At 43.1% G+C, this 26,143-nt stretch overlaps 2 protein-coding genes across 6 annotated transcripts; both read left to right on the plus strand.

Moving 5' to 3' along the window:
* Positions 1-1,066: 1,066 nt before the first annotated feature.
* On the plus strand, positions 1,067-12,089 carry LOC100913948 (gasdermin-A). 5 transcript variants are annotated; one of them, XM_031966205.1, is made up of 12 exons: positions 1,067-1,260; positions 2,529-2,774; positions 2,986-3,166; positions 3,840-4,005; positions 5,188-5,284; positions 5,657-5,704; positions 6,501-6,527; positions 7,392-7,424; positions 7,965-8,119; positions 8,519-8,633; positions 8,720-8,793; positions 9,272-12,089. In XM_031966205.1, exons 2-12 carry the CDS (start codon positions 2,561-2,563, stop codon positions 9,512-9,514), a joined length of 1,353 nt encoding a protein of 450 aa, XP_031822065.1. In that variant the 5' UTR covers positions 1,067-1,260; positions 2,529-2,560; the 3' UTR covers positions 9,515-12,089. The 5 variants fall into 5 exon arrangements, with proteins under 5 accessions (XP_031822065.1, XP_031822066.1, XP_031822067.1 ...); XM_031966206.1 differs by having other exon boundaries at positions 2,556-2,774; XM_012548336.2 differs by having other exon boundaries at positions 1,068-1,260; positions 7,392-7,412.
* Positions 12,090-15,662: 3,573 nt separating this feature from the next.
* Positions 15,663-25,744, plus strand: PSMD3 (proteasome 26S subunit, non-ATPase 3). The gene is made up of 12 exons (XM_031966209.1): positions 15,663-16,081; positions 17,671-17,861; positions 19,127-19,264; positions 19,791-19,927; positions 20,378-20,568; positions 20,778-20,881; positions 23,586-23,700; positions 23,789-23,908; positions 24,009-24,112; positions 24,385-24,540; positions 25,061-25,111; positions 25,312-25,744. The coding sequence occupies exons 1-12, from the start codon at positions 15,850-15,852 to the stop codon at positions 25,387-25,389; spliced, it is 1,617 nt and encodes a 538-aa protein (XP_031822069.1). The 5' UTR covers positions 15,663-15,849; the 3' UTR covers positions 25,390-25,744.
* Positions 25,745-26,143: the final 399 nt, after the last annotated feature.

Genomic DNA, 26,143 nt, shown 5'->3' on the forward strand with positions numbered 1-26,143 from the left:
TGGTTGGGAAGGAGAGTGGGTTTACAGAGGGGCCAGAAAGAATGATTATAGAGTAGAAATGATAGGAAATAGATGTGTTCTGAGTCCACGGAGTCCTCACCAGGTAATGAGAACATTTATGGTTAAAAATGAAGAAATTTAGACTGTGTTCCAAAGTGAAGGAATAGAAGCTTGCTCTCTGAAATTAGTTGATTAGGGTCAAGGGAGAATTTCCAGAGTCTACAGAATTTCTCAGTCCAGAGGAATAGATTAATGGCCTCTTCTTTTAAAAATCTAAGCAAATAGTCATAAACAGGAGTGAAAGACGTGTCTTATTGTATCTTTATTTTATTCAAGTTTATTTTCAGTCATAACAAAAAGTCATGTGGGTGTTAAAGAGGTAAAGAAAAGGAAGCAAAACTTCCCCCAAGGAAATGTAAATAATATGTTAGTAGAATGCTTGGTATGTAATAGGTATCATATAAATCTTTTCCCAAAGAAAGGAGCAAACTAGCTCAGATTAGAGTCAGAACAGGTCAAAGCTCTCCTACAGATGAGAAATGGTAAGTAGCCACTGTATTTCCACACTGGACAAAATGAGGAGGCTAAGGCCTTAAATTAAAAAAAAAAAAATTATTTGCCCAAGGCTAACAAATGCCAAAATCTGGACTTGAATTTCTAGATGTGGTATTCTTGCTGCTTTATCGTACCAGACAAGATTCTCCTTGACAACTCTGATCTTTTTCTCCAACATCACAGAAAAGTGTACAGGAGGATATCTCCCCCAACACACACACATATTATATACATATGTACATATATATATATCCTGAGCCACCCTGCAGCTTTAAATCTCCCCTGCAGGGGACCCATCCTTACCTCCACTGGCCATCAGCCATTGATCCAGGTGCTACTTCCCATCCTAGTGTGACTCCTATCACCCACGCTGACACCTGCCAGGAAGCTCCCACCTGGCCCCTCAGCCCATAGCAAACGAGGGCCTGGGGCCCCGGGCAGGGCACACGAAGAACAGGTTGATGCAGTTCTCCCGGAAGTGTGGCCAGTGGGGTGGGGTGGGGTCATGAGGGCAGGAGAGATCTCTGTGGCCTCCTTCCTTCCCTCCACAGTGACATAAATCAGGCAGTCACACAGACACCACTGAGCAGAGATTCTCTCAACCCCAGCATCCCTGTGAAGACCAGATTGGATTAACGTCTGACCCATCCAGCACATGACCTCTACCTCCAACTGACAGCACCCAACCACCACCACCACTCTTCGGTAAAGATTCTGGAAATGGGAGAGGTGGGGTGGGTTGTGAGGGAGACCTGGAGGGCAGGGAAGGGGCAGTGAATGGCAATAACTAAGTGACTTTAGAGAAAAAGACTCTCCTGGAAGACAGAGACCTGCAACCTACAGGCAGAATTTAACTCCTTACCTGTTTTAATTTTCACCTGTTAGACACTTAAGTACACACTGAAAAGGCTGGGCAGAAGAATCTAACCTACAGGAGAGGCAGTCCCAGGACAAAGTGTCCAGCGTCCTGGCATTATGAGGGTATATTCAGCCAGCCCTGAAGATAGTTCTCTAGCCTGTAGAGAATCTGCCAGAAACCACAATATAACTGAGGCAACTGGGTGGCATAGTAGACAGTGACGGGCTTAGAATCCAGCCTCAGAAACTGCCCAGCTGTGTGTGTCCTTGGACAAGTCACTGGAGAAGTAAACAGCAAACTACTCCAACATCTTTGCCAAGAAAACCCATGGACAGAAGTCCATGAGGTCACAAGGAGTCAAGACACTTGAAGGAACTGAATAACTACATGGCATAAGTGTGGAGTTCACTCCATTAGATCAGAATGGTCCTTGCAGGTTCCCCATTCCATCCAACTACCCAGGTATGGCAGTTCTAGGCCTGGGAGTGGAGCACTCACCCTCGCACAAACGATTTAATTGTGCCTGCTACCCTAGCTAGATCTATAGTTGAGCCAAAAAAAAAAAAAAAACGCAATCCAAGATATCAGATGAGGCTTCGTGTAACTGTGACTTATATTTATATAGAGCTTCAGGGTTTTCAAAATATTTTATCTCATTTGATCCTCACAATAACTGTGAAATATTACAAGTATTTTATTGTTGGTCCTTTTTTTGAGTCTGAGATTCCTCAGGATACCTTTTGGGGTTTTCTAGACAATGACCTGTTTGCCATTTTCTTCTCTAACTCATTATAGAGTTGCCCAAGGTCACACAGCTAGTAAGTATCTTGAGGCCAAATATGGATTCAAGAAAATGAATCTTCTTGACTCCAAGCCCACTACTGTATTCACTGTCCTATCTAGTTGCCCTATTACAAGTATTATTAACTTTATTTTGCTAATAAGAAAACTGAGGGTCAAAAAAAATCTAAGCTCCTAAAGTAAAAGCTGGTAGGTGGCAGAATCAGGATTTCAGCCTAGGTCTTCTGACTTTTGAATATATTAAGTTCTATGTTATACCATGATCCCTAAAACAGAGATATCCCAGCTTTCTGTTTCTGTCTCTCTCTGGCAGCCACCTGATTCTTTGCTCTTTCTTCAGAAGCAATGACTTTGTTTGAGAATGTCACCAGGGCCCTGGCCAGACAGCTCAATCCCAGAGGGGACCTGACCCCCTTGGACAGCCTCATTGACTTCAAGCGCTTCCACCCTTTCTGCCTGGTCCTAAGGAAGAGGAAGAGCACATTGTTTTGGGGTGCCCGTTACATCCGCACTGACTATACCCTCCTAGATCTTCTTCAGCCTGGGACCTCACCATCAGGTCAGTTTGTGTCACAGATAAACAAAGTAGAGGTAGACATGAACCTGGTCATCCAGTTTGCAAGGCACTTCCTCTCTCCCTATGGCAGGGACTGATTCAGTGTCATCCCATATAGGAGAAGGAGGATGGGCTTACCAGTTGGCCCATGGCACTTTGATTTGGGGAATGCCTTTGGCCCAGCACCCCATTTCATCCCTTTTCATCCCTTCAGATCTATCAGACTCAGGGAGCTTCTCTTTCAAGAAGATGCTGGATGCCCGCCTGGAGGGTGAAGTAGATGTTCCCAAAACAGTGAAAGTCAAAGGGACTGCTGGGCTCTCCCACAGCAGCACACTAGAAGTTCAGTCTCTCAGCGTTTCCCCTAAAGCCCTGGATGACTTACAGAAGGAGAGGTGAGGTTAAAGGGAACCTTTTGTGAAGGTGAGGGATGGGAGAAGGGGAATCTAGAGGAAAGGCTAGAATATTACCAAATTTTTCTTGGTGTTGGGGTGGGGAGAGGAACCCTCAGACTACTCCCCTGACATAAACTTCATAAGGCTAGCTCTGGGGAGAAAGTCCTTCTGGCTTGTGGCCCTCACTTTGCATATAATGTGACTTTGCATATAAAGTATTCCTCCTAATAGAAACTTTTTGTACTTAATTTTGGGGGCAGTTTGAATTTGATCTTATAACTAGGTTAAAGTGCTCTTGAATTCTTATGGCTTTTGTAGCCATACAAAATAAATGACTTTGGAGGCCACTTGCTAGTGACCCAGACTGTTTCTGGGTACAAGAACACAGTTCTGGTCGAATATCCTGCCATCCTTTGTGAGTTTCTAGGACAAATTTGCACATAGGATGCAACAATATTAGCTCTTAATGGCAGTAAATGGCATTTGGGAGATAAGAGATGAGAAGGTCAGGAGAAGATACAAAGAATGGACAGCTCAGAAATCTAGGCCACAAGAAGCCAGAAAGAAACCCTTAGTACAAACTTGGTTCTCAGAGGCTGGGAATTCAGAATGCAACAGGAGGAAGAGGAAGCGGTAAACCCTTGGACCTTCTCCTTGTGCCTTCTCCACCCAGGAAGCTTGTGCCTGAGCACTCATTCCTAAAGGAGATAAAGCAACGAGGGGAGAACCTGTATGTGGTGATGGAAGTTGTGGAAACTGTGAAAGAAGTCACCCTGGAGAATGCTGGAAAAGCTTTGGGATGCTTCTCCCTCCCCTTCTTTGCCCCTTTAGGACTTCAGGTTTGGTTTCCCCACTCCCATCCAGGAGTACATCCAGGCACATAGGAAAGGTAGAGCCCAGCCCTGCCAGTTCCATTTCCAGTCAACACCCCACATTGGTCTAACAACCTTGCCCTAATACTCCATGGCCAGTCTCTTTTTCTGCTTTTCTTGCACTCTGTCCTCAGGTCGGCCAATTATGCTAAAAGCCCCTTTCCTGATTATCTAGATACAGCCCTGTGCTGGGTCCTAAGAAGAAACAAAAGTTAGTCAGTCCTGAGCCAGCCAAAGTCTAGAAAACACCTGTAATGGGGATAACCAAGGGAGGATTCCTCCCACACACAGAGACACATGAATGCTAGGCTAGGATACTTCCTATAGTACTGACCTCTTTCAAGTGATATGTCTTGGCTTCTATAAAAAGCAGGTGCCACCAGAAGCCTATGGTGGGTCCCTGTGATTCTCTCCTCCTCCCCCCATCCCTGGAGGTATGAGAATTGTTCTAAATCAAACTGATTTGTAAGGCATCTACACAAATGATTGGAATCAGAAGCTTGAGGACAGCCAGTTCTTGGGAAATGGAAACCTAAGCAGAAGAGTGAAAGCCCAGAGTAATAAGTATACTCAAGTGAATAGTGATTAGTGAGCCCCAACTCCAGTGGGCTGCTTGTACTATTCCCTGGTAGTAGAGAAAGTCTTAGGTTCTGGCCTGTTGAGACAAATTTACAGGACAACAATTAAGCTCCTGCCTTCCACAGTCCACCCCTTCATGGGATGTACATGTCTTAAGAGGCATGATGTCTCTTGGGGTAGACATGGACAAAGCAAGCTTCGATTTTCTGTGTGTGGCTCTTGGACCACTACGGCCGAGTCTTGGAGCCAAAAGCAAAGGATGGAGGCTTCCTGAAAAACCTAAGAATGGATGGAGATTGAAGAGTGGATGACTAGGACACTATATCTGAGAGGAAGGGGAGAAGGGCCTGTCAAGAGTAATCTAAAAACAGGTTGGCCCAACTGAGGTAGCAGGTCTGGGTCAGCAAAGAGGATGAAGGTGGTTAAATGAATAGTTAGTGGAAAATGATGGAAGGGCTTTGAAGTGGATGCCACAGAGCAGAGCCATTTGTGAAAAGCAATTGGAGAGAAAGATGAAGAGAGGAAATTCAACTGTCTGTAGTTTTCCTAATCTTTGTTTTCTAATTCTAGGGGTCCTTAGATCACAAGGAGGCTATCACTATCCCCAAAGGCTGTGTCCTAGCCTTCAGAGTGAGGCAACTGATAGTCAAAGGAAAGGATGACTGGGGTGAGTTGAGGCCCAGGGAATCAGAGTTCTTTCCCTCTCAGTCTATTGGGCCCTTTTCCCAATCATTAAGTGTCCCTGATCTTTTTCTCTGGTAGCTATTAAATAGGTTGAGAAAAGAAGGGAAATTATCATGATTTAAATAATGCAATCCAGAGATATGGTCTGTGTTACAGGGAGAGGAGAAATAGAAAGAGAAACCTGAAGGAATGAAAGAAAAAAAGCTTTTTCATATTGGTGTTGTTTGATTTTTAAACCTTTATATAAGATAAACTAATGACAATCTAGAGAGAAATTTGCTTGATTCCAAATATTTCTAAAAGTCTTTGGATAGCAGGTGAAAAGTGCTAAACAATATCTCTCCTCACCCCCCAGACATTCCCCATGTCTTCAATGAGAACCTGAAAACCTTCCCTACTGAAGGTGAGTACAACTGCTCCGAAGTAAAAAGCCTCTAGTCTCCCCATCATTCATGCCTCTAAAGTCCTATCCCCAGCAATCCCTTCCTGTACCCTCAATAGTCCCTCCCTTCATTCAACACCTTTGGATGTGGTACAAATCCTGTAATCTCTCTGGGCCTCAGACTTGTCATCTAGTAAATGAAAGAGTTGAGCTAGATGACATCTCAGATCCCTTTGAGATCTAATTCAGAGGATCCTACTCTTTTCTGAGTCATGAACCCTATTAGCATTCTGGTAAAAAAAACCCTGCAGACCTTATCTCAGAATGTTTTTAAAGGCATAAAATAAAATACTTAGGATTTCAAAGAAAACCAATTATAATGAAATAAAGATGTGATTTTTTTTTTCACCTATCCATGTCACAGAACCCTCCTGAACTATCCACAGACTTCTTAGGGGTCCATGGACCCAACACCAAGAGCCCCTGCTCCAAATATATGATTCTATGATTTTCTTCTATTAATCCTCATTGCCTTACAGTTTTTCCCCACTAAACTATAGGTCCCAATTTTTGGAGAGAGAAGAGGATAAGATAGAATGCTTTTTTTATTCTTAGACTAAAAGAAAGAAATAGAAAGACAAAAAGAAAAGCAGAGCCTAAACATTCATAAAAATAAAGATATTTGCTCCCAAATTGAGAATAGGTGCCAACAGTATGTTTTCATAATGACACTAGTAAAATGGTAAATTACAAAATGTTTCCAAGGAAAAAGTAGGCATGGATGTTATGCTGATGTATTTTTATTTTATTTATCTAGAAAAGCCTGAAGAGAAAATATTCTCCTGTAAGTGTACTACTTTTCTTTTCAGATTATTACCCTTTATTTATTCTGACTTTCAAAAGACAACGCTTTTCTTATTCATTTTTCTATGGCAATGTTAGGAGCTCAAGAAACCAAAATCTTTAAACTATTTTTCTTTAAAAAAAAAAAAAAAAAAAAAAGCCATGATTTCTAAATTTTTCACAGAAGTAGAAATTTTTTTTGAGGCAACTGGGATTAAGTGACTTACCCAGGGTCATACAACTAGTAAGAGTTAAAGTGAAGCCAAATTTAAACTCAGGTTCTCCTGACTTCAAGGCCAGTGCTTTGCCTATTGTGCCTTAAAGTGGGAACTTTTTAGGGAAGATCCTCAACAAGTGTGCTCTCTGAGGCCTATGTCCTCAAGATTCCACTGACAATGACTATTCACCCATTAACTTCTCAGTATTCGAAGTCCAGGCCTGGAGCTGCTGCTGCTGCAAAGGTCAATGGATTTTGCCACTGACCTTTCTCCTACCCCACCAAATTTCCTAACCATTATGACTGTTTCCTTATTTTCCAGAGAAGCTAGGAATGATGAGATTGTGATTCTTAAAAGGACAGAACCCTCTTAGAAAAAGTTAGGACATATTTCCCTACTCTCAGTATTATCCCCACATCTTGCAGTTGAGTGACCCTGGGCAAAGGATCACTTAATTTTTATGAACCTCAGTTTCCTCATTTATGAAATGGAAATTATAATAGTAACAACCTACATGGTGGTTGTAAGGATCAAATGAGATTTAAAGTATTTTGTAAATCACAACATTCTATATAGAAATGAGTTTTATATTGGTAACATGTTTCAGGCTGCCATTCTTATCCATTTGTTTTCCTTTTCCATTCCAGTTATCCAGACATCTGATATTTGTAAGGAGATTTGTGAGTTTTTCCTATAAACATGCAGGAGAGGGTGAGAGCTGCTATATCTCAGGTCCCAGGGTCTAAACCCTCTCCAGGGTCAAAGGTCCTCTATGATGCCAACCAGAACCACCCATGGATTGTCAGACCACAGGACAGAGCCTCTATGCATGGGGACATTCTGAATGTCCCCTAATTGTCACACAAGCTCACCCTCTGGAGGAGTCCCACTATGGCAGCTGCCATCTCCCTGAGAAGTTATTCTCTTCAGTAACAGGAGGGGGGAGGGAGAGAAAAAGAAGTCCTTCCTCTCCAGCTTCAGATAAAGACTGGGCTCTCACTATTCCCAAAACTAAGACAAGTGATATTAATAACATATCAAGTCCAGTGAATTATTTTATAGGTCTCAGAATAAGAGAAAGCCCAATCCAAGCTAAAGAACAGAGTGTAGGAATCTAAATGGAGGAGTCCTAAGGAGAAAGAAACTCATGGACAACAAGTTACCAGATGAAAGGGGTTGGGAGTAGGTAAGGAATTGCCTTGTTTTTTCTGCACACACAGCTGAAGTTCCAGAAGATTTCGGGTCACTTAAGAAAGAAGTGCAAAGTGAGGCCCAAGAAGTGGCCAAGTTGAGCAGAGAAGGGCAGGTGTCACTACTCAAATCCCTCAGAAACCTTCTAGGGAAGAAACAAGACCTCCAAGACTTAGAGCTGGCGGTAAGACAACGAGACCCAGTGTAATGGATACGTTTTCGGGGTGGGTAGGTTCTATGAAATGGGCAGGCAAAGGAGGAGGTACTGGGGGAAAGTTAGAAGAGTACTCATAATTTAGAGATGGGAAAATAGGATATCCTTTTCAAAACTGTCCAGGTGATCTCAAAAGCCACTGCTATTCCTTCCATACTCCTAAAAGAGAAAATAATAAAGGTCCTTCTCCAAAGCATATGCCCTTTTGCCCTCTGAGTAAAGTTTACCATAAGGGAAAGAGGGTTGACAGTGAGTGCGAGGGGCACATCATTACAATGGGATTGGAAGGGGACTAGTTTAGAACCGAAGGGTTGTGTTCTGAATCAGAGAGGGTGAACTTGAGGTAGGAGATGGTTTTCTCTTTCACAGTTTGAAGAAGCTCTGAACAAGGGGCATCCTGTGTCCCTGGAGGCCAGCCCAAAAGACATTGAACTCTCCCGTGATGTTGTGGAAGGCATTCTGTATTTCCTTGGAGCCCTGACAGGTAAATGTGAAAACACCAGAAAGGGAGGCATGTGGAAGTCTCTGAGAAAGCCCTTCCAATGGCATAACAATGCTTCCTTTTTCTAGAGCTAAGTGAAGCCCAACATAAACTACTAACAAAGTCCATGGACATGAAGATTTTGCCCCTGCAACTGAAACTGGTAAGAGGAAATGGGCCCAACCAGAAGAGCTGGGGGGAAAGACTTCAATGGATAACAACAGAAAACATGATTTTTTTTTAATACAAGAGAGAATGTGGAAGTACCTGCCCTATTCCAAGAGTGAGACCTCAGAGATCTACTAGTCCTTCATTTGGTAGATGATGAAACAGACTCCAAAAGAAGTGACTGGCCCCAGATTACATAGCTAATAAATGACAGCGCTAAGGCCTCAAATCCAAGTGTTCTGACTCCCAAATTTAGCAATCTTGTTACTGTACTATATGCTTCCTCCTCCTCCTCTCTGGGTCCCTCCCTCAATCCAAGAACAGGGTGGCAACAGCATACCTGTTATTTCTTACAGGCAGTTATGCAGTGTGAAGTTGAGCCAACCTCTGGGTTTCATTGCCCAATTCTGAGGGGGCAGAAGAAAATACAGGTCTTTGGAGAAAAACACTTAACTCCTTTTGTTTCCTTCTAGGTGGAGAGTGTTATGGAGCAAAACTTTCCAAAGACGGAGGAAGGTTTATTTCCCCTGAACCCTGAACTACTATCCTCCCTTGGGGATGAGGAATTGACCTTCACTGAGGCTCTGGTGGGGCTGAGTGGCCTGGAAATGCAGAGATCAGGCTTCAAATATAACTGGGACCCTGACACACTCCCCCAACTCTGTGCTCTGTATGCCAGCCTCTCCTTCCTCCAGCTGCTAAACAAAGAGTCTTAAACTCTTCTTTCCCCTGCTTCCCACTTCTCTTCTCTTAGCCTATCTTCCCTCAAGCTCTTTTCTCACTCTTCTTACTGGTATAAGATTCAGAACCACCAAATGACAGTGTTACTGAAGGTGAAAGAAACCTCACTCATATGGGGGATTTAGACTCTGCCCTCCCTGCCACTGTCTATCAGCTGAAACTTAAACTCTCTAAAGAAGTGGTTCCTTTAGAAAAAAACAAAAAAGCTAAAAATCTAAAGATCATTTAGACAAGGAAAAATATTACCTACTACACCTACTTTTACTTGCCCTCCCCCCCCCCAAATAAATCTCCTTAGACTAGCAAGAATAGGATTTCTTTAATTATCATGTCAATAATTAATTCATGCCAGAAAGGCAAATATAGTATGTCAGAATGGCTATATATTGTATAGACATTTTGTAAAAGATTCATTTACACAAAGGGCCTACAGTTATTTTGCAGGATTTTCTCACTTTCTTGACTCATGGTTCCTACTCAAGATACCTGAAAAACTATCTGTATGATGCCTTTCAATATAATGTGTCTCATGTGGTTTTTCAAGATTTCAAAAGAAAATTGTATTAAAAGTTAAAAAAATATTCTTGAATTGGAATCCCATAGGTTTGTCAATTGTGAGCCACACCTAAACATAAGATTTCAGGAGCAAATCACTCCCCTATCTAGTTCAGTCTTGACTTGCTGTTCCATAGAGAACAAAGTGAGGATTAGATTTCTTTTCTCTCTCTTCAACTTCTTGCCATTCCACATTCCCCAAGCCAATTTACCAGTCTGTCAGATGAAGTGAGAACAAGATTCAAGAGATCCTTGGGCCATAACATCCCCACCCCAAGCAAACCAAACAGCTCCAATTCCAGAATCCTACTTGTCTCCCCTGTTGTCAAGACTGTTCTCTATAGAGCTTCCCTTTTTTTTTTCCTGTCCTATCTCTACAAGTTATTATCCCAAACCATCACTGCATATAACTTCTAGTGGAAATAACTTATTCTCCCTAGCTATTCAAAAAGAAAAGGAGTGCAGAAGGAAAAAAGATCCCAGGACCAGCCACTATTATAAACAATATTACAAGATCATTTTACAAACTACTTGGAGGAAACACCAATGTTCCATGAACCAATGTTCCATAGGAACTATTCCTCAAAAACCAGCAGGAGTTGAGGGAGTATGAAATGTCAGGTCCAAAAACAGGAAACATCTCCAAACAGAATACAATCAGGAGCCGTTTTAGGAATACGACACTAGAGTAAAGGAGCAGATACTGAAAATGAAAGATGACGATATAGAGGTAGGACATTATTTTCAGAAGTAGCAGCAGTACAACCTTCCAAAATGATTGACATTTTAAGAAACCAAAACTGGATGAAGGGGGAAATCCAGATATAAAATTATCTCAGAAAACTTCAGTCACTATATTATTAAGTATTATCATTCAGCCTTGTGACCTCTGTTCAGGCTGATCAGAAAGACGATAGGCTGATATAACAGGCATTAAAACCTAATAAGAGGTTTTAGGTTAGCAACATCAATAGCTTAACTAGGGTTTTAACTAAACTCAAAAATAAAAACATAGAAGCCACAACTAAAACACAAATCAATATGGCTTTATTAAGTACTTATTATGTGTCAGACGCTATGCTAAGTGCTGGGAATACAAAGGAAGATGAAAACCCGTCCTTATGGTTTCAAGATAGTCAGTCTAATGAGAGAGAATATGCAAACTATGTTCAAAGAAGATAAACTAAGATTAAGGTGGTATGAGAATGTTTTATTCAAATGGTTTAATGGTTTACTATATGAAATCTAGTTTGTTTACCTTTCAGTAAGGGAAGGTATCATTATTGGGAGGGAGTTGGTTTCTTGGAAATGACTGTGTCAAAATAAAGCCCATTGATTTCAAAAACAAAAGTCATATAACACGGTTAGTTCTTCAAGGGTCATGAGCCAAAGGAATCAAGTCTCCATCCTTTTTTTCCTCTCTTCTAAGATTGGTTTCCTCACTCCCTAATTATTCATGACCAGTTTCCAAATGCTTTATATCAAACAATCTTCCTCCACTCTTGAATATCTTCCAAAACTTTGCTACATTGCTCATGGTGTAACATGTAATTGTCTGCTGAATTGGTTGCTCTTTCCTTTTGATGTAATCATTATAAACAAATGAGCTAAGCGCCTAACAATCTAAAAGGGTGGAGGACTCATAAATTATAATAAAGCTAGTTTATTTTCTTTCTTCCTAACTCTTGCCCACCTACACCAAAATGCCTAGTGTGTTTTGGCAATATCTTTTGACATACATTATCTAAACTATCTGTAACAAATCACTTAACCACTCTAAACAAAGTTTCTTCATCATTTTAAATATATCATTTATATTTACATTTAAGTAAATCATTTATATTTTAAAATATAAGAGTTGGACTAGATCAAAGCTTCTTAAACTGTGGGTCACAACTCTATATGGAATCCTGTAACTGAGAAATTGTGCTTTATCAGTAAATGTTTAATTTGTATATTTTATATATCTGTATACCTGAATATATATATAAAAACTCCTCGGATAAAGAGTTAAAAAGTGGAAAAATTTTTAAGAAATCCTGGCCTAGATCAGAAAGAATATTTTAATGTTTAAAAACTTTTAATGTTGTAAAAATCCTGTCTTTTGTCCTCTTCCTCCCCCACTTCCTACCAAACTGAGCATACTCATTCCCTAAATGTTTTATTCACTCTTCATTCATTCATCAAATAGTCCTTGAGCATCTTACCATCTGCTAGGAGAAATAGTGCTCCTATCTCTAGCCTTGACTTAACAATAGCCTCCCTACTAGTCTCTCTGCCCTCTACTCATCCCACACACAGCTACCAAATTAATATTCCTAGAGCACAGGTCTAATCATGTCATTACCCAGCTCATAAAGCTCTGAGAGCAAAATAAAATAAAATAAAAAATAAAGCTCCAATGGCTATTAGCTCTAGGATAAAATAACTCCTTTGTTAACCATTTAAAGTCCTTTACAATCTGTCTATCTACCTTTCCAAGCATATTAAACACACTCTGTAATCCAGCCAAATGAATCTACTTGTTATTCCTCCTGCACAATTTTCCATTTTTGTGCCCATATCCAAACTATACCTCATATCTGGAAGGCACTCCCTCCTTTCTTTCCCTTCTTAGAATCTGTAACTTCCTTCCACATATAACTCAAGGGCTACCTCCTTCAAAAGATTTTTCCTGATCTCCATCATTTGTTGGTATCTTTCTTTCCCTTGCCCATTATTTCCTGTTTATACATTTTGTTCTTTTCTATTTATTACTTCCCCACATAGCTGTAACTTTCCTGATTTTGTGTGCTGACTTAGAGAAGATCTCAAGTTCAAGAATTCACTCATTGATCCAACTGGAGATTTTTTTTTTTTCAAAAGCAAGTCTTTTGGAGAAGAAAAAGGATGACTAAAACTAGGAGGAACAGTAGATATATTACTGAACCTGGAGACAGGAAAGGCTTGAATTCAAATCCAGTATGAGATACTTATTAGTGGTATGATTCTGAGCAAGTCACTTAATCTCTTCCTGCTTCAGGTTTTCTCTGCTATGAAAGAGGGATAACAACAGCATCCATCAGTGGATAGAGCACCAGCCCTGAAGTCAGGAGGACCCAAGTTCAAATTTGGCCTCAGACACTTAACACTTCCTGGCTATGTGACCCTGGGCAAGTCACTTAACCCCAACTGCCTCAGCAAAAAAACAAAAACAAAAACAACCAATAGCACTCATCTCACAGGATTATGGTGAGGATTAAATAATTGTAAAGCACAATGATTAGTACAATGTGAAAGCTTAATAAATGCTTATTAAAAAACAACATAAGAAACCCCAGAAACTGAGGACCAGGAAATCTAGACCTTCCCTACCTGCCCAGATTCAGAGTTGCTCAGACAGGACAGGTTGCTACTTGTTCACTCACCCCCAAAGTGGGCTTATCTCACAGTGTGTTTGGGGCAGACCTAGACTCCAACCAATGCCTAGATTGGGCCCAGTGTATGTGGGATACTAAAACAAAATGAGACTGAGTCATAAACAATTAGGAAAAGATTTTCTTAGTCATAGTAGCCAAATTATCTACAAGTGTAGGCACTGAAGAAACCTTGAGTTGATTCAGCCTCTTCCTGAGTAGCTCATCCAGTTTCCACCAACTAAACATCAAAAAGAATGCCTGGAGTTCTGTGATTGTGACCAGGAAATATGGTCAATAACAGAGGGAGTTTAAAAGGCTATTTGAGTGCTTTATGTTTCTAGGTCAATTCCTGGGCTTCAGTCTTTTTCATCTTACCCATTTTCTGTGGAGTGAAACATCTAACCATCCACACTCAGTGTGCTTTTAATAGCTTGAGTGCCCAAGAAGAAATCAGGGATAGACACATAGATTTGAGGGATACTTAAGACTCAAGCTGTACTTAAGCTTTGTTTTGGGGATTTATTTCAAGAGTATGAGACTAAGACTCCCAAGACTAGATTTGGTTCATATGAGCCCAGTTGTTATGGACTCTGGGCCAAAGGATTATACGGACAATATACACAAAAATACTACAAATCGGAAGATTTCTCTCCTTGGACTCTGAAAAACCAGGTTCAGGAGACCTTCTTTTGTGTAAGGGATTCTTGGTGATGGGGAACATAATGTATAATAGAACACTGGATTTGAAGTGAACCAGAAAAATCACGTCTCTTTCTCAATCTCCTTTCTTTTCTCTGCAAAATAAGAGTTGGAATAGACCAGGCTTCTTAATCTTTTAACTGTGATGTAGGAATCTGGTGAGGCCTATATAGACTGCTCAGGTCTGTCACCTACGTTCATAATTAAAGGAAATGTTCAATTTCAAATTCTAATTATATCTATTTAATCACATTATAGTCAATATATTCCAATATACATCACAATCAACATATTATACCAAGATATTTTATTTTATTTTTTTAAATAAATATATTTATTTAAAAAGGGGAAAAAAGAATTAGTGAACTAATTGAAATTTATGATAAAGATGTATAGACATCATATTTCAAGAAATTATCAAGGAAAATTACAAGATATTTTGTAATGTAATTAACATCCTACATGTTATCTAGTTCATAATAGATAATTTAAAATAAATTTGTTATAAAATTATAAAAATAAAAATAAATTGTTTTTCCCATCCAAGTTCACAAGCTCTCCTCTGAAACCTTCCTCCGGACTCCACGTTAAAAATCCCCAGACTAAGCAATCTCTGGAGAGTCCATTATGGCCAGCTTTAAAATTCAGCGAATCCGTTCTCTAGACAGCTAGTGAGAGAAGGACTCTCTCTAGGGGACCGGCGGCCAGGAGAAACGCAGACTCCAGTCCGAGCCCAAGCACGGTCCCTACAAGTGCGCGCCGTCGCAGACCGCTTCTGCGCGCCCTCCAGCTTTGGTCCCTGGGCCCCTCCTGTGAGCTCCCCGCCCCGGGGCCCTGGCCCGCGACCCGCAACCACTCCCGAGTCCCCGAACCCTGCGAGGAGAGGCGTCTTCCAATTGGCACAGGGCCCTCCCCTCCCCCATTTCATGGCCGACCCCCAGCATTCTTCCCGCCCCGCTCCGTCGCCCCGGCTTGTGCTTCTTCCCCTGCTTCTCGCCTTCTCCCCTCGCTCGTCCTGCGTCTTCAACTCCTCTCCCCGGGGGCCTAGCCCACTCTCGCGCCGCGCCGCGGGAACCACGGCAGTTGACAGACGGACACGCAGGCGCATCTCGCGGAGGCCGAAGAGCCAGTGAGAAGCATGCCCGGCCACCCGTGGCCTATTTGAGATGAGCGCCACCACTGGCCGTACCTAATTTGACAAGAGAGATGAGAGGAGAGTGGAGGAGCGAAGGGGTTTCAGTTTGAGCCTAAGGTGACCCCTGGTGGACAAGCACGGGAGAGTACACTGGAGAGGAAAATAAACAAAATAAACAAACCAACTCCGAGCTGGCGGCAGGATGGGGCGGGGCGGGAAGCCGCAGATTGGCTCCTCCCCGATCCTCCACCTCTCTCTCGTTACGTCAGCCTCAGGCCTGCAGCTCGGTGCTTGATTGCTTCCCCCTGTTCCTACTCGGCTATCGGCCCCCTGGGCCTGGGCAAGTCCCAGAAGCCCCAACGCCGGGGAAGGGTTTGCAGCTGCTCCGTCATCGTGCGCCAGGACGCGAGCCCGCGCGCGCACACAGGCCCCGTCCGGCGCCCCCGGTCCCCGGCGCGAGCGCTCACGAGAGGCCCCGGCTCCGGCCCCCCGGACTAGGCCGCGCCCCGGGACTCCGGGCGTCATGAAGCAAGAGGGCTCAGCGCGGCGCCGCGGCGCCGACAAGGCGAAGCAGCCTCCCGGCGGAGGAGAGCAAGAGCCGCCCCCCCCACCGCCGCCGCCGCCCCCCCCGGCGGCCCCCCTGGATGTAGAAATGAAGGAGGAGGGGGCGACCGGCGGAGCAGCCGGGGAAGGCGAGGGCAGGGCGGCCTTGGCAGAGCGCTCTCAGCGGGAGCTGGACACAGTCACCTTGGAGGGTGAGGGTCCGGGTCCGGGCCGCGCCTGCTGCGGAGGGGTGGGGGGGGGGGGCGGCAGAGCCGGGACGGGCGGCAGAGCCGGGACGGGGTCCCCTCCCTAGCCGCCCGGGCTCCCCGCGCACCTTCTCCAGTATCACCTCGGGATTCTTTCCACCACTCCCCAGGCCCCCGCAGAAAGGGGTCTTTCTGCCGTCCCCACCCCGAGGCCGGCCCGGGGTGGACGTGACATCTGCGGGGACCCCTCCGTGCATGCATCTGGGCGCCTCCGCGTCCGGATGGCTTTGGGCAGGCCGGTACAGTGAAAGCTGTGCTCCTCTTTCCCACTTCCTCGTCTTCTGCTCCAAGTCCATCCGGCATCAGGTTCCCTACTGTTACACACACAGACCCACCAGCCATTTGGGACTTTCTTGGTTGGGGAGTGGGGGTCCTACCCCACCTCCTTTCTTGTACGCTCTTCTCTTTCTTCCCAAGGTTTCAAGCTCTCGGCTTCTCCGCCCCATTTGCCTTGTCCTCGTAGAAGAGCTGTTTTGTGTAAATGCCTTAATAGCTGCGAGATATCTTTGTAGCCTTAACATTGCCTCAGATACCCCTTCTTGGGGTATACTTTCACACGTATTCCATGGGTATGAGGCTATCTGTCTTTTGAACCAATGTGAACTGTCTTCAGTCTTAAAGGCCCCTGGAGAGAAAAGGGGACTGGGAATCCCCGTACCCTACCAAGCAAAACTTTTCATGAAAATACTTAGGTTTTCAATATGGTGACTATCAGTACATTAAAGTCAGATAAAAGCTTTTTAAGAGGGATCCGTGATAATTTTTAAGAAAAAAAGGGACCGAAAAGTTTGAGTTTTGCTCTCCTTTTCCACTGCTGGTCTTCCAGAAACATTGGTATTGATGCATTTGTGCTTACAATTGGTACTTTTATGGTGGTGGCAGTTCTGAGCTCTTCTAAGCATTGCCAAGTCAGAAATTTCTTCCTAATGATATGTTGATTTTAAAATTAGGCCTGTGGTTTCATAGATAGGAAACTTAATTTAACAGATTCAAGCCAACTTTTCTATAACTCAGAGTTCTAGAAAGTTGTTGGGAGATTTCATAGGTTAATGACTTGCCCCTGGGCACATATCAAGTGTCATCAGTGGCAGGATTGTACCAGGATGCTTATCTTATGTATGGGTTTATGCTCTCTGAAATTCTATTTAAGATAGTCTCTTTAGCACGAGTGCCACTGAGTAGTTATTGATGACATTGGTTATTAAATTGGCATCATCAAATGAATTATTTGATTTTCACTCCTCTGCCCCCTTCTTTTCTTTTGTCCTTTTGTTGCCCCATCTTCATTTTTTCCCTTGTCTTTTGGCTGTGCTTTAGAATTGCAAACAAGGTATTGATAAACATTCTACAACCCCACTAGTCACACTCAGGACTAATAAGGTTGCAACTCCTACTGTAAAGGAGAGTCCTAAGAAACTTTCCCAGGAGCCTAAGGTACTGATTAGTGCTTTGGCATAAGACTTGGGGGCAGAAGGGCAAGCTGTGAGTTAGAGTGGGGGAGTAAAAGATGCCTTTAATTCTCTGGTCCTCCACAGACATCAAGGAGCATGTGAAGCAGCTGGAGAAGGCCGTGTCAGGCAAGGAACCCCGCTTTGTACTGCGGGCCCTTCGGATGCTACCTTCTACTTCTCGCCGTCTCAATCCCTATGTTCTCTACAAGGCTGTTCTTGGCTTTTTCACCTCCTGTAATGCTACCCGTGATTTCTTACTCGCCTTCTTGGAAGAGGTGAGTGGGTCAGACCATCATAAGGAGTGTATATCGGGCAGACTTTATTCCCTGCAGATCTCCATGACCAGGTCAACACCTGCATCCTGCTCTCATCCTTGATTTTAACTGGTCCCTTATTGTCCTAAATACACAGTGTGAAGAGGTGAAGGGAAAAGTTCTGCTTGAACAATTAATGTCTCAGTAACACTTTCAGTTAATCATGGAAATACCCTTTTTTCAGCCTTACAGTCCCCTTTCTTTGACCAGAAGAGGACTTTTTGTATGATTAAGGTTCTTATTGTCCCATGGAACATCCTTATCTCTGTTTACTTTTAGTCTCCCTAACCACCCAGAGCTCTCCCTTATCCACATATTAACCTATCCTTCAAAGTCTAGTCCAAGTCCTAGATTTTTATCCCAATTACTTAGTGGTTTCCTGTTTCTAAAAGTTATTGATATTCATAGCACTAGATGTGAAAGCCAAGAAAATGCAGTGATGTAATAATGGAAAAACAACTTTTTTTCCCAGAAGAACTGAAAAGGAAGGGTTACAAAATAATTTTCTCAAATTTTAATGAGTCTTAACATCTCTAAATATGTTGTGGGAATTTTTGAACAAAGTAGAATATCATAAATATTTATGGTCTTCAACCACCATAGTGACTTAGATCTGTGCAGAGCGTATAAACTAGGCATGGCAGTACATACCAGTATCCCTGAAGTTGGGGAGGCCAAGGCTGGTAGATCACTTGAGGTAGCAGTTTTGAGTTGCAGCAGACCAAGACAGTTAAATGTCCACACTAAGATCAGCACCAATATGGTGAGTCCCCTTGAAGTGGGTTTGTCCAAAGGCAAAGAGGCCCAGGTCAGAAATGGAACAGGTCAAATTTCCTGTACCAGTCAGTAGTAGAATAGAGCCTATTGCATTTCCAACCTGGATGAGATAGGGAAACTTCTTCCTACCTCTCCCCAAAAAAGGCAATTTACCATTTCCATTTTCCCCCTCAAAACAATTAGCTGCTGCTTTATGACTTCAGAAGGTCCAGATAGTTTATATTTCATGTCTGTCTCATAATTTAGCAATTAATTGTAATCTTTCCCATGTGCTTTTATACATGGCATTTTTGTTTCTCCTGCTAAATTGTAAGCTTTTGAAATTTAGAAATGTAACTTATATGTCTAATCTAATAAGTGCTGAGCACATTGGAAAGCACTTATCTGTTGATTGAGTGACTAATTTTGATTGGGGCACTTCCTAACTGGCATTAATCTCTTTTTCCTAGCCCATGGATACAGAAGCAGATTTGCAGTTCCGCCCCAGGACAGGAAAAGCTGCCTCAGCCCCTCTCTTACCTGAAGTGGAGGCATATCTCCAGCTCCTGATGGTCATCTACCTGATGAACAGCAAGCGCTACAAAGAGGTATTAAGCGGGGTACAGTGATGGTGAACGTGATCCAACAAGTATTGCTATTTGAAGTGTACTGGCATGAGAGATTTTGGAACAAACTGTATAGGATATGTAGAATGACTGGAAAAATTATTGACCATTAGGTCTTTAAGAATTGTTTTTCACTTTATAGTTTATTGATACTCCATTGTTGTTATTCCCTTAACTTTCCACCAAGGGAGTATCCATTATTGCCATCCTGCGCAAACGTTAATGTAATTATTTAAGAGGCAGTTGCCGATCATCCCCTGCTTTTTGAGAGAGGTAGAGCCGTTTACTGAGGTTGATACCTTATTGATAGTATTTATTAGAGTCTTCTAGCCACAAGTATACAGTCCTGCCATCATTCTTCTGGAGCACAAGGAACAAAAGAGTAGTAGCCAGGTTCTAGGACTGGAGAAGCTGTAAATGCTTAGGACAGACTTCTGTCTGTCCTAGATTATACTGCTATATAATACATACATACATATACACATAGTTCTTTTTATTCTCTTCCTAGGCCCAAAGAGTTTCTGATGACCTCATGCAAAAAATCAGTACCCAGAACCGCCGAGCCCTGGACCTGGTGGCAGCAAAGTGTTATTATTACCATGCCCGTGTCTATGAGTTCTTAGACAAGCTGGATGTGGTGCGCAGGTAAGGGGACCTGTGACCGGGCTGTGAAGTTAATCAACAGTCAGAGCACTGGTGTGTGACAAGGCAAAGGATCTGTGATCTCTACAACTTGGGACCTCCCTAAGGTGGATCACTAGCCTGGGACTTAGGGACTTAGGGAGAGACAGGAATTGGGATTTGGGTCCATATCTGGCCACCACTTTCTGGGCTGCTGGTCTGCCTGCCTTTTAGTCTGTTGAGACCACAGATTGTTATTTTTGGATAGAACTGTGTTCTATCCAGAGGAAGGGAGTCTGAGGAGCAAGGCTGTCAGAAACCAAAGGAAATATGACCGCTGCCTTTCAGTTTTATTTGGAAGGTGCCTGGCAACACATAGGAGATGTGAGGAGGAGTAAACTATATGTATCTGTACTAAAAGGGAAAAGTTAGAAGAACTGATGTAGCCCGCACTCACAGACTCTCTCCCTGCAGCTTCCTGCATGCCCGGTTACGGACGGCCACCCTTAGGCATGATGCAGATGGCCAGGCCACTCTGCTTAACCTCCTTTTGCGAAACTACCTGCATTACAGCCTGTATGACCAGGCTGAGAAATTGGTGTCCAAGTCCGTGTTCCCTGAGCAAGCCAACAACAATGAGTGGGCAAGGTACCTCTACTACACAGGTGAGTAAGAGGATCCTTAACCCACTCTCTAGAGGGAGCTGTGGGGACATGCCAGACTTCTGTCAGGAGAGGGGCATTCCTGCTGGGGTGTTCCGTAGTGGGGGCATGGGAGGAGAGGGTTCAGTTAAGGACTTTACAGGCTTTGGATCAGAGGAGGGATGATTCTTAAGTAATTCATGCTCTCCCTCTTTTTTCCCCCGTATATGCAGGGCGAATCAAAGCCATCCAGCTGGAATACTCAGAGGCCCGAAGAACGATGACCAATGCTTTGCGCAAGGCCCCCCAGCACACAGCCGTTGGCTTCAAACAGACAGTAAGAAGCAGCATCTCTCCTTCCTTCCTCCATCTCTTCTCTCCCCTTTTTCCTTTATTCTTGATTGTCCCCCATGTCTTCACTTAAAGTTTTAGTAAATAGTTTTAGTAAATATTTTTAATATAAAACACTGTACTGGGGGAATTATACATATTATAGACACACACACATTTATTTATTTATTTGAAGAAACTTATGTTTTAAAGGCATTTTAGGATGCCGTTCCTGATTCATAATTATTGAGAAATAGGTTTGGAGCCATTTATTCTACTTGCTGTAATCCAGTCATAGATCCTTACTTGGATCAGGACTGACCAGGCTGATGTTCTTGTGAGATTATTGGCCTAATCTAGAGGTGTACTCAATGGCCAGGGTAATTTTTCTCTGATACTAACCTGACCCAAATTGGGAGTAAATTTGGCCTTGTAAGCTCTTCAGCAATCGACAGATATTTGGTGCTTGTGTTCATTGCACTTTAGGAGATATAGAAGTGTAAGACATGGTCCTTACCCTGAGGTAACTCCAAACTTGGAGTTAGAAGATTTGGGTTCAGTTTTCAACTCTGCCACTAACCAGCCTGTACCTTTGTGCAAGTTCCTGAACCTTAATTTCTTAATCAGTAAAATGAGGTTTATACAGTGTACTTCTAGAAAATGAGATTTTATACATCTTTTAAGTTTATAAGTTATAGTTTATAAGTATATGTTATACAATTTATAAGTATATAAGTTATGCAGTTTATAGACTGTTTATAGAGAGTCTTATTCTAGATTGTTGTGAGGATCAAATAAGATCATATAAGCTAGTCCAACATGAGTTGCATAGACAGAAGACTACCTCCAAAGAAGGCTTTATGGGGAAGTTAGGCCTGGTAGGGTGAGTAAAATTTTGACAGGCTGAGAGAGAAGTTAGAGAAAATGTTTCATAAGGAAGGAGAGGTGCAGAAGTACCAGACAGCTTAATATCAAAAATAGAAATATTTAAAGTTTCTTTACAAGCTACAGCCAACTACAGAATTTTAGCTTTTAACATCATTAAACATAGGGGTAATAGACCATGGGGTGAAACAAAAGGAAAATAATTGTACATGATTAGAGGGAGATGGGAGGGGCAAGATATGTGACTCCAAATGAAGTCATTCATCTAATGAGTCGTGAAGCCACCTTCTCAGGTACCCCTCCAGATTCTTCAGATAACAAAGGAACAGAGAGTTGTTGTTTTAACTAAATTTTTATGCATATTTTCTGTTTCTTAGACAAAAAAAATCAGCACAACTGATCGGTACATTGAAAAAGTCCAAATCAGTGGACTCCTGTCCACTTCTCACATGCACAAGGGTCACATGCTGGGGTCTGCTCCTCCTATAGCGGCTTTCTGCTTTGCCCATCTCTTGTGGCCCTGCACTAGAAGCAAGAAGGGGAAACTTTTTCTTTCAATTTCCACTGGCAGTGATAATTTTAGTTAAGATTCACAGACAAATAAAAAGCAACTTAAAATCAGACTCATTAAATAGAACAAAAATGTTTAATAACTCATTTTTAAAATGGTAAATATAAAACTTTAATCAGGGAAAAAAAAGTTATTTAAATTCATTTAAGGGAGATACAGATAGTCAGCATTGAACTTTTCTAAAGCCTGGGCTGCTGCTTTATGACACCACCCTTACTCTCTACCCATTCCATAGGCCTTTCCCAGATGCCTCAGAACTTCAGCTCCTGTCCTTCAGTCTCCAATTTCATCCCACATTGACATCCAGGGGATCACATTTATGGCCTTTAATCTACTAAAGTTGTCTTTATTTGTCCCCATTCCCTAGCTGACACCTTCTAGCTTGGCCACCTTTTCCTTGTGCCCCCAGATCCAACTCCCCACCTGTAGCCTTCCCAATTTTCTGACACCCTAAGCTACCAGCCCATTTGCCTTGCAAATAGCAAGTCTCTAAACCTCCTGAGTTTTGATGTCCCTGCCACTGCCATGTGGTCTTGAGGGCAACTGTTTCACTCTCTCTGAACAAGAGTGAAGTGCTGAGCAACCATATAGATGGGAGATGGGAACATAGAACTTTCATCTCAAATCAGCATGGGCTAGAAAACTTCCTGTGGCCACCTGAAATTAAGTTGAGAGATAGGCAGGTCCTAGGTGCCTGAGGTTCTTTTTTTTTTCTTTTTTTTTTCCTGAGTTTTTATTATAGCTTTTTATTTACAAGATATGTGCATGGGTAATTTTTCAGCATTGACAATTGCAAAACCCTTTATTCCAATTTTTCCCTTCCCCCCCCTCACCCTCTCCCCCAGATGGCAGGTTGACTAATACATGTTAAACCATAAATTAAATACAATGTAAGTATACATGTCCAAACTGTTCTTTTGCTGTACAAAAAGAATCAGACTTTGAAATAGTGTACAATTAGCCTGTGAAGGAAATAAAAAAATGCAGGCAGACAAAAATAGAGGGATTGTAGTGTTCATGTATGTAGTGGTTCATAGTCATCTCCCAGAGTTCTTTTGCTGGGTGCAGCTGGTTCAATTCATTACTGCTCCATTGGAGCTGATTTGTGTGCCTGAGGTTCTTAACGTTTGCTTCCAAAGCAGGATGCCACTAACTCCCTGGCACTTTTCTCATTCCCACCCCTGGTGGCACTAAGCTGCCGCCCAGCATTTCTCACTTGAAAATTGTAGCTTTCATTTCTCCGTTCCTTCCCCAGGTGCACAAGTTGCTTATTGTGGTGGAGCTGCTCTTAGGGGAGATCCCAGACCGACTACAGTTCCGTCAGCCCTCACTCAAGCGCTCCCTCATGCCCTACTTCCTTTTGACCCAAGGTAGGGCTGGGCCAGCCTGGGCCCCTGGAAGTCTTGTTTTGATCTGAGCCCCTCCTTCCTCATTCCAACTTTTCTTGTCTCTTCTCAGCTGTCAGGACAGGAAATCTAGCGAAGTTCAATCTGGTCCTGGATCAGTTTGGGGAAAAGTTTCAGGCAGATGGGACCTACACCTTGATCATACGACTGCGACACAATGTGATTAAAACAGGTATGGATGCAGGTTTGGAGGTTTGGTGAAGGAGCTTGTGCTGAGACGGGCAGGGGGCCGGGGGTGAGGCCTGTGCTCATTCTACCCCTTCCTCTCCAAGGTGTGCGCATGATCAGCCTCTCCTACTCCCGAATCTCCCTGGCTGACATTGCCCAGAAGCTGCAGCTGGATAGCCCAGAGGATGCAGAGTTCATTGTTGCCAAGGTGGGAATGAGTCAGAGACCAAACTGTGGCCCAACTCATTATCTTCCTAAAGGTTGGGGGACAGGGAAGAAAGGTGAATAGTCTTCAGCATTCTCACTTTTTCCTGGGGAGGAACTGCAGTAGTTGTTCCAACGTAGTCAAGTGGATTCTTTGACTTTTTTCCAGACAGAAACAAAATGAGAGAATACTATGGGAACATGAAAGCAGAAGGCTGTGGGGATTTAAAAGATCTTTCTGATGATTCCTTTTGTTCTTGCTGGGGGGGTATATAGGCCATCCGGGATGGTGTCATAGAGGCTAGCATCAATCACGAAAAGGGATATGTCCAGTCCAAGGAGATGATCGACATTTATTCTACCCGAGAGCCTCAGTTGGCCTTCCACCAGCGTATCTCCTTCTGTCTAGACATCCACAATATGTCTGTCAAGGTGAGCATCCTGAGGTTTGCAATGGGAACTGATGCCAGGAAGCCAGCAGTCTCTTTGAAATACTCATTTTCCATGTGCTTTCAGGATAGATTGGGTAAATGCTCCCTAGTCCCAGCTCAGGTACAAAAACTGGGATATTTGAGCTAAAAGAACCCTTCATGGTCATCTAATCCAACTTTTTTATTTTACAGATAAACAAGTTATTAAGGCCCATAGACCTTAAATGATTTACATAAAGTAATACAATATTTGCAACACAGTAAGAATTTAATAAGCTACATGCAAGGCCCTGGAAGTAAAAACACAAATGTGAGACTGATTTCTGGAAAGCTTACATTTTATTGACTAGCAGGTATAACTGCCAGAATTAGAATTCAAGGGTCCAGATGTACCTCACACTCCATCAGTATGTCAGTCTTTTTATCTCTCTTAAGTGACATAATTGAAAAATACTAGATTTATTATAAACTTGGTTCAGCCTCAGGAATCTTAATTAACCTTTGACCATCTCTCCCTTTAGGCTATGAGGTTCCCTCCCAAATCTTACAACAAGGACCTCGAGTCTGCAGAGGTAAGCCCTTATATCTTGGATAGTGAAAAGCCTTGCAGAGTGAAGAGAGTCACAAATATTGGGGGATAATTGGAATTGCTACCCTCAGGGTGCAGTCTCATTATTAGCTATTCATTAATAACTAATAAGCTATTAGTTGGGAGAGGAAGGAGTGATTCCACACAGCCCAAGAACTTGATCACTTGACCCCTTTTCTCCAGGAGCGGCGTGAGCGAGAGCAGCAGGATCTGGAGTTTGCTAAAGAGATGGCTGAAGATGACGATGACAGCTTCCCTTGAAAGGGGCAGCTGGGGAGGGATAGGGGTGAGTGGGGGCTGGCTCTGTCTTCCCCCTCTGTGGCCCCCCTTTTCCAGAGAGCCTCCTCCCCACAGTGTCTCACAGACTGTGCATGTGCAGGGATGGGGGATGGGGACTGGCCCCCACCAGACCACAGAGCCTCTCTCCAGCCGATGGCCTGGCAGATGGAGAGCAGGCAGGCAGGCAGGCTCCCCAGGGCAGGGTCCTGGCCAGCAGGATTGGAGGGGGCAACCCCATGTTCTCCTCTGGGGAGAGGGGTATGGGGGTGGGACACGTTGGGTTGTATGTTTTTTGAAGCTTCAATTATGACTTTTAAACAATAAAAAGTTCTCCAAAGCTCTATGTCAATTAATTACCAGGTGTTTATCCAGGGATTCATGCCCCTTTAAAAGATCTGGGGGTCCAAAGCCTCTTGAGGGTAAAGAAAGAAATGAATCCAGGTGAAATAAGGCTGACAAGGTAGGCAGAAGAGGGAAGTGAGAGATTCTGTTAGGAGGCAGATAAAGAAAGGGAGAAATTTTCTGAGATTAGTGTGCAGTCATTGGAATCTGTCAGCAATGGTGGATCAGTGTTTTCAAGGTGGCTTTTTTTGGAATCCCAAGGCTCAAAATGACTTGGAGATTAAGGTAAAATGTACCTATATTCTGGTCTTCTCAGGACCGTCTGAGAGTCCAAGTGCCCACTGGGTCAAATGTACCCAGCATTCATACATAGAAGGCGCCACATGTGTGCCAG

This window comes from Sarcophilus harrisii, chromosome 4 (genome assembly GCF_902635505.1).
Source record: "Sarcophilus harrisii chromosome 4, mSarHar1.11, whole genome shotgun sequence".
NCBI classification, from domain to species: Eukaryota; Metazoa; Chordata; class Mammalia; order Dasyuromorphia; family Dasyuridae; genus Sarcophilus; species Sarcophilus harrisii.

Excerpts from the sequence above, each read along its gene's own strand:
- LOC100913948 (XM_031966205.1), top strand. The coding sequence starts at position 2,561 with ATGACTTTGTTTGAGAATGTCACCAGGGCCCTGGCCAGACAGCTCAAT. Across the intron at positions 5,285-5,656 it reads CAAAGGAAAGGATGACTGGG|ACATTCCCCATGTCTTCAAT; the intron begins GTGAGTTGAGGC and ends CTCACCCCCCAG. Across the intron at positions 7,425-7,964 it reads TGATATTTGTAAGGAGATTT|CTGAAGTTCCAGAAGATTTC; the intron begins GTGAGTTTTTCC and ends CTGCACACACAG.
- PSMD3 (XM_031966209.1), top strand. The coding sequence starts at position 15,850 with ATGAAGCAAGAGGGCTCAGCGCGGCGCCGCGGCGCCGACAAGGCGAAG. Across the intron at positions 19,928-20,377 it reads AAGCTGGATGTGGTGCGCAG|CTTCCTGCATGCCCGGTTAC; the intron begins GTAAGGGGACCT and ends CTCTCCCTGCAG. Across the intron at positions 23,701-23,788 it reads CTACTTCCTTTTGACCCAAG|CTGTCAGGACAGGAAATCTA; the intron begins GTAGGGCTGGGC and ends GTCTCTTCTCAG.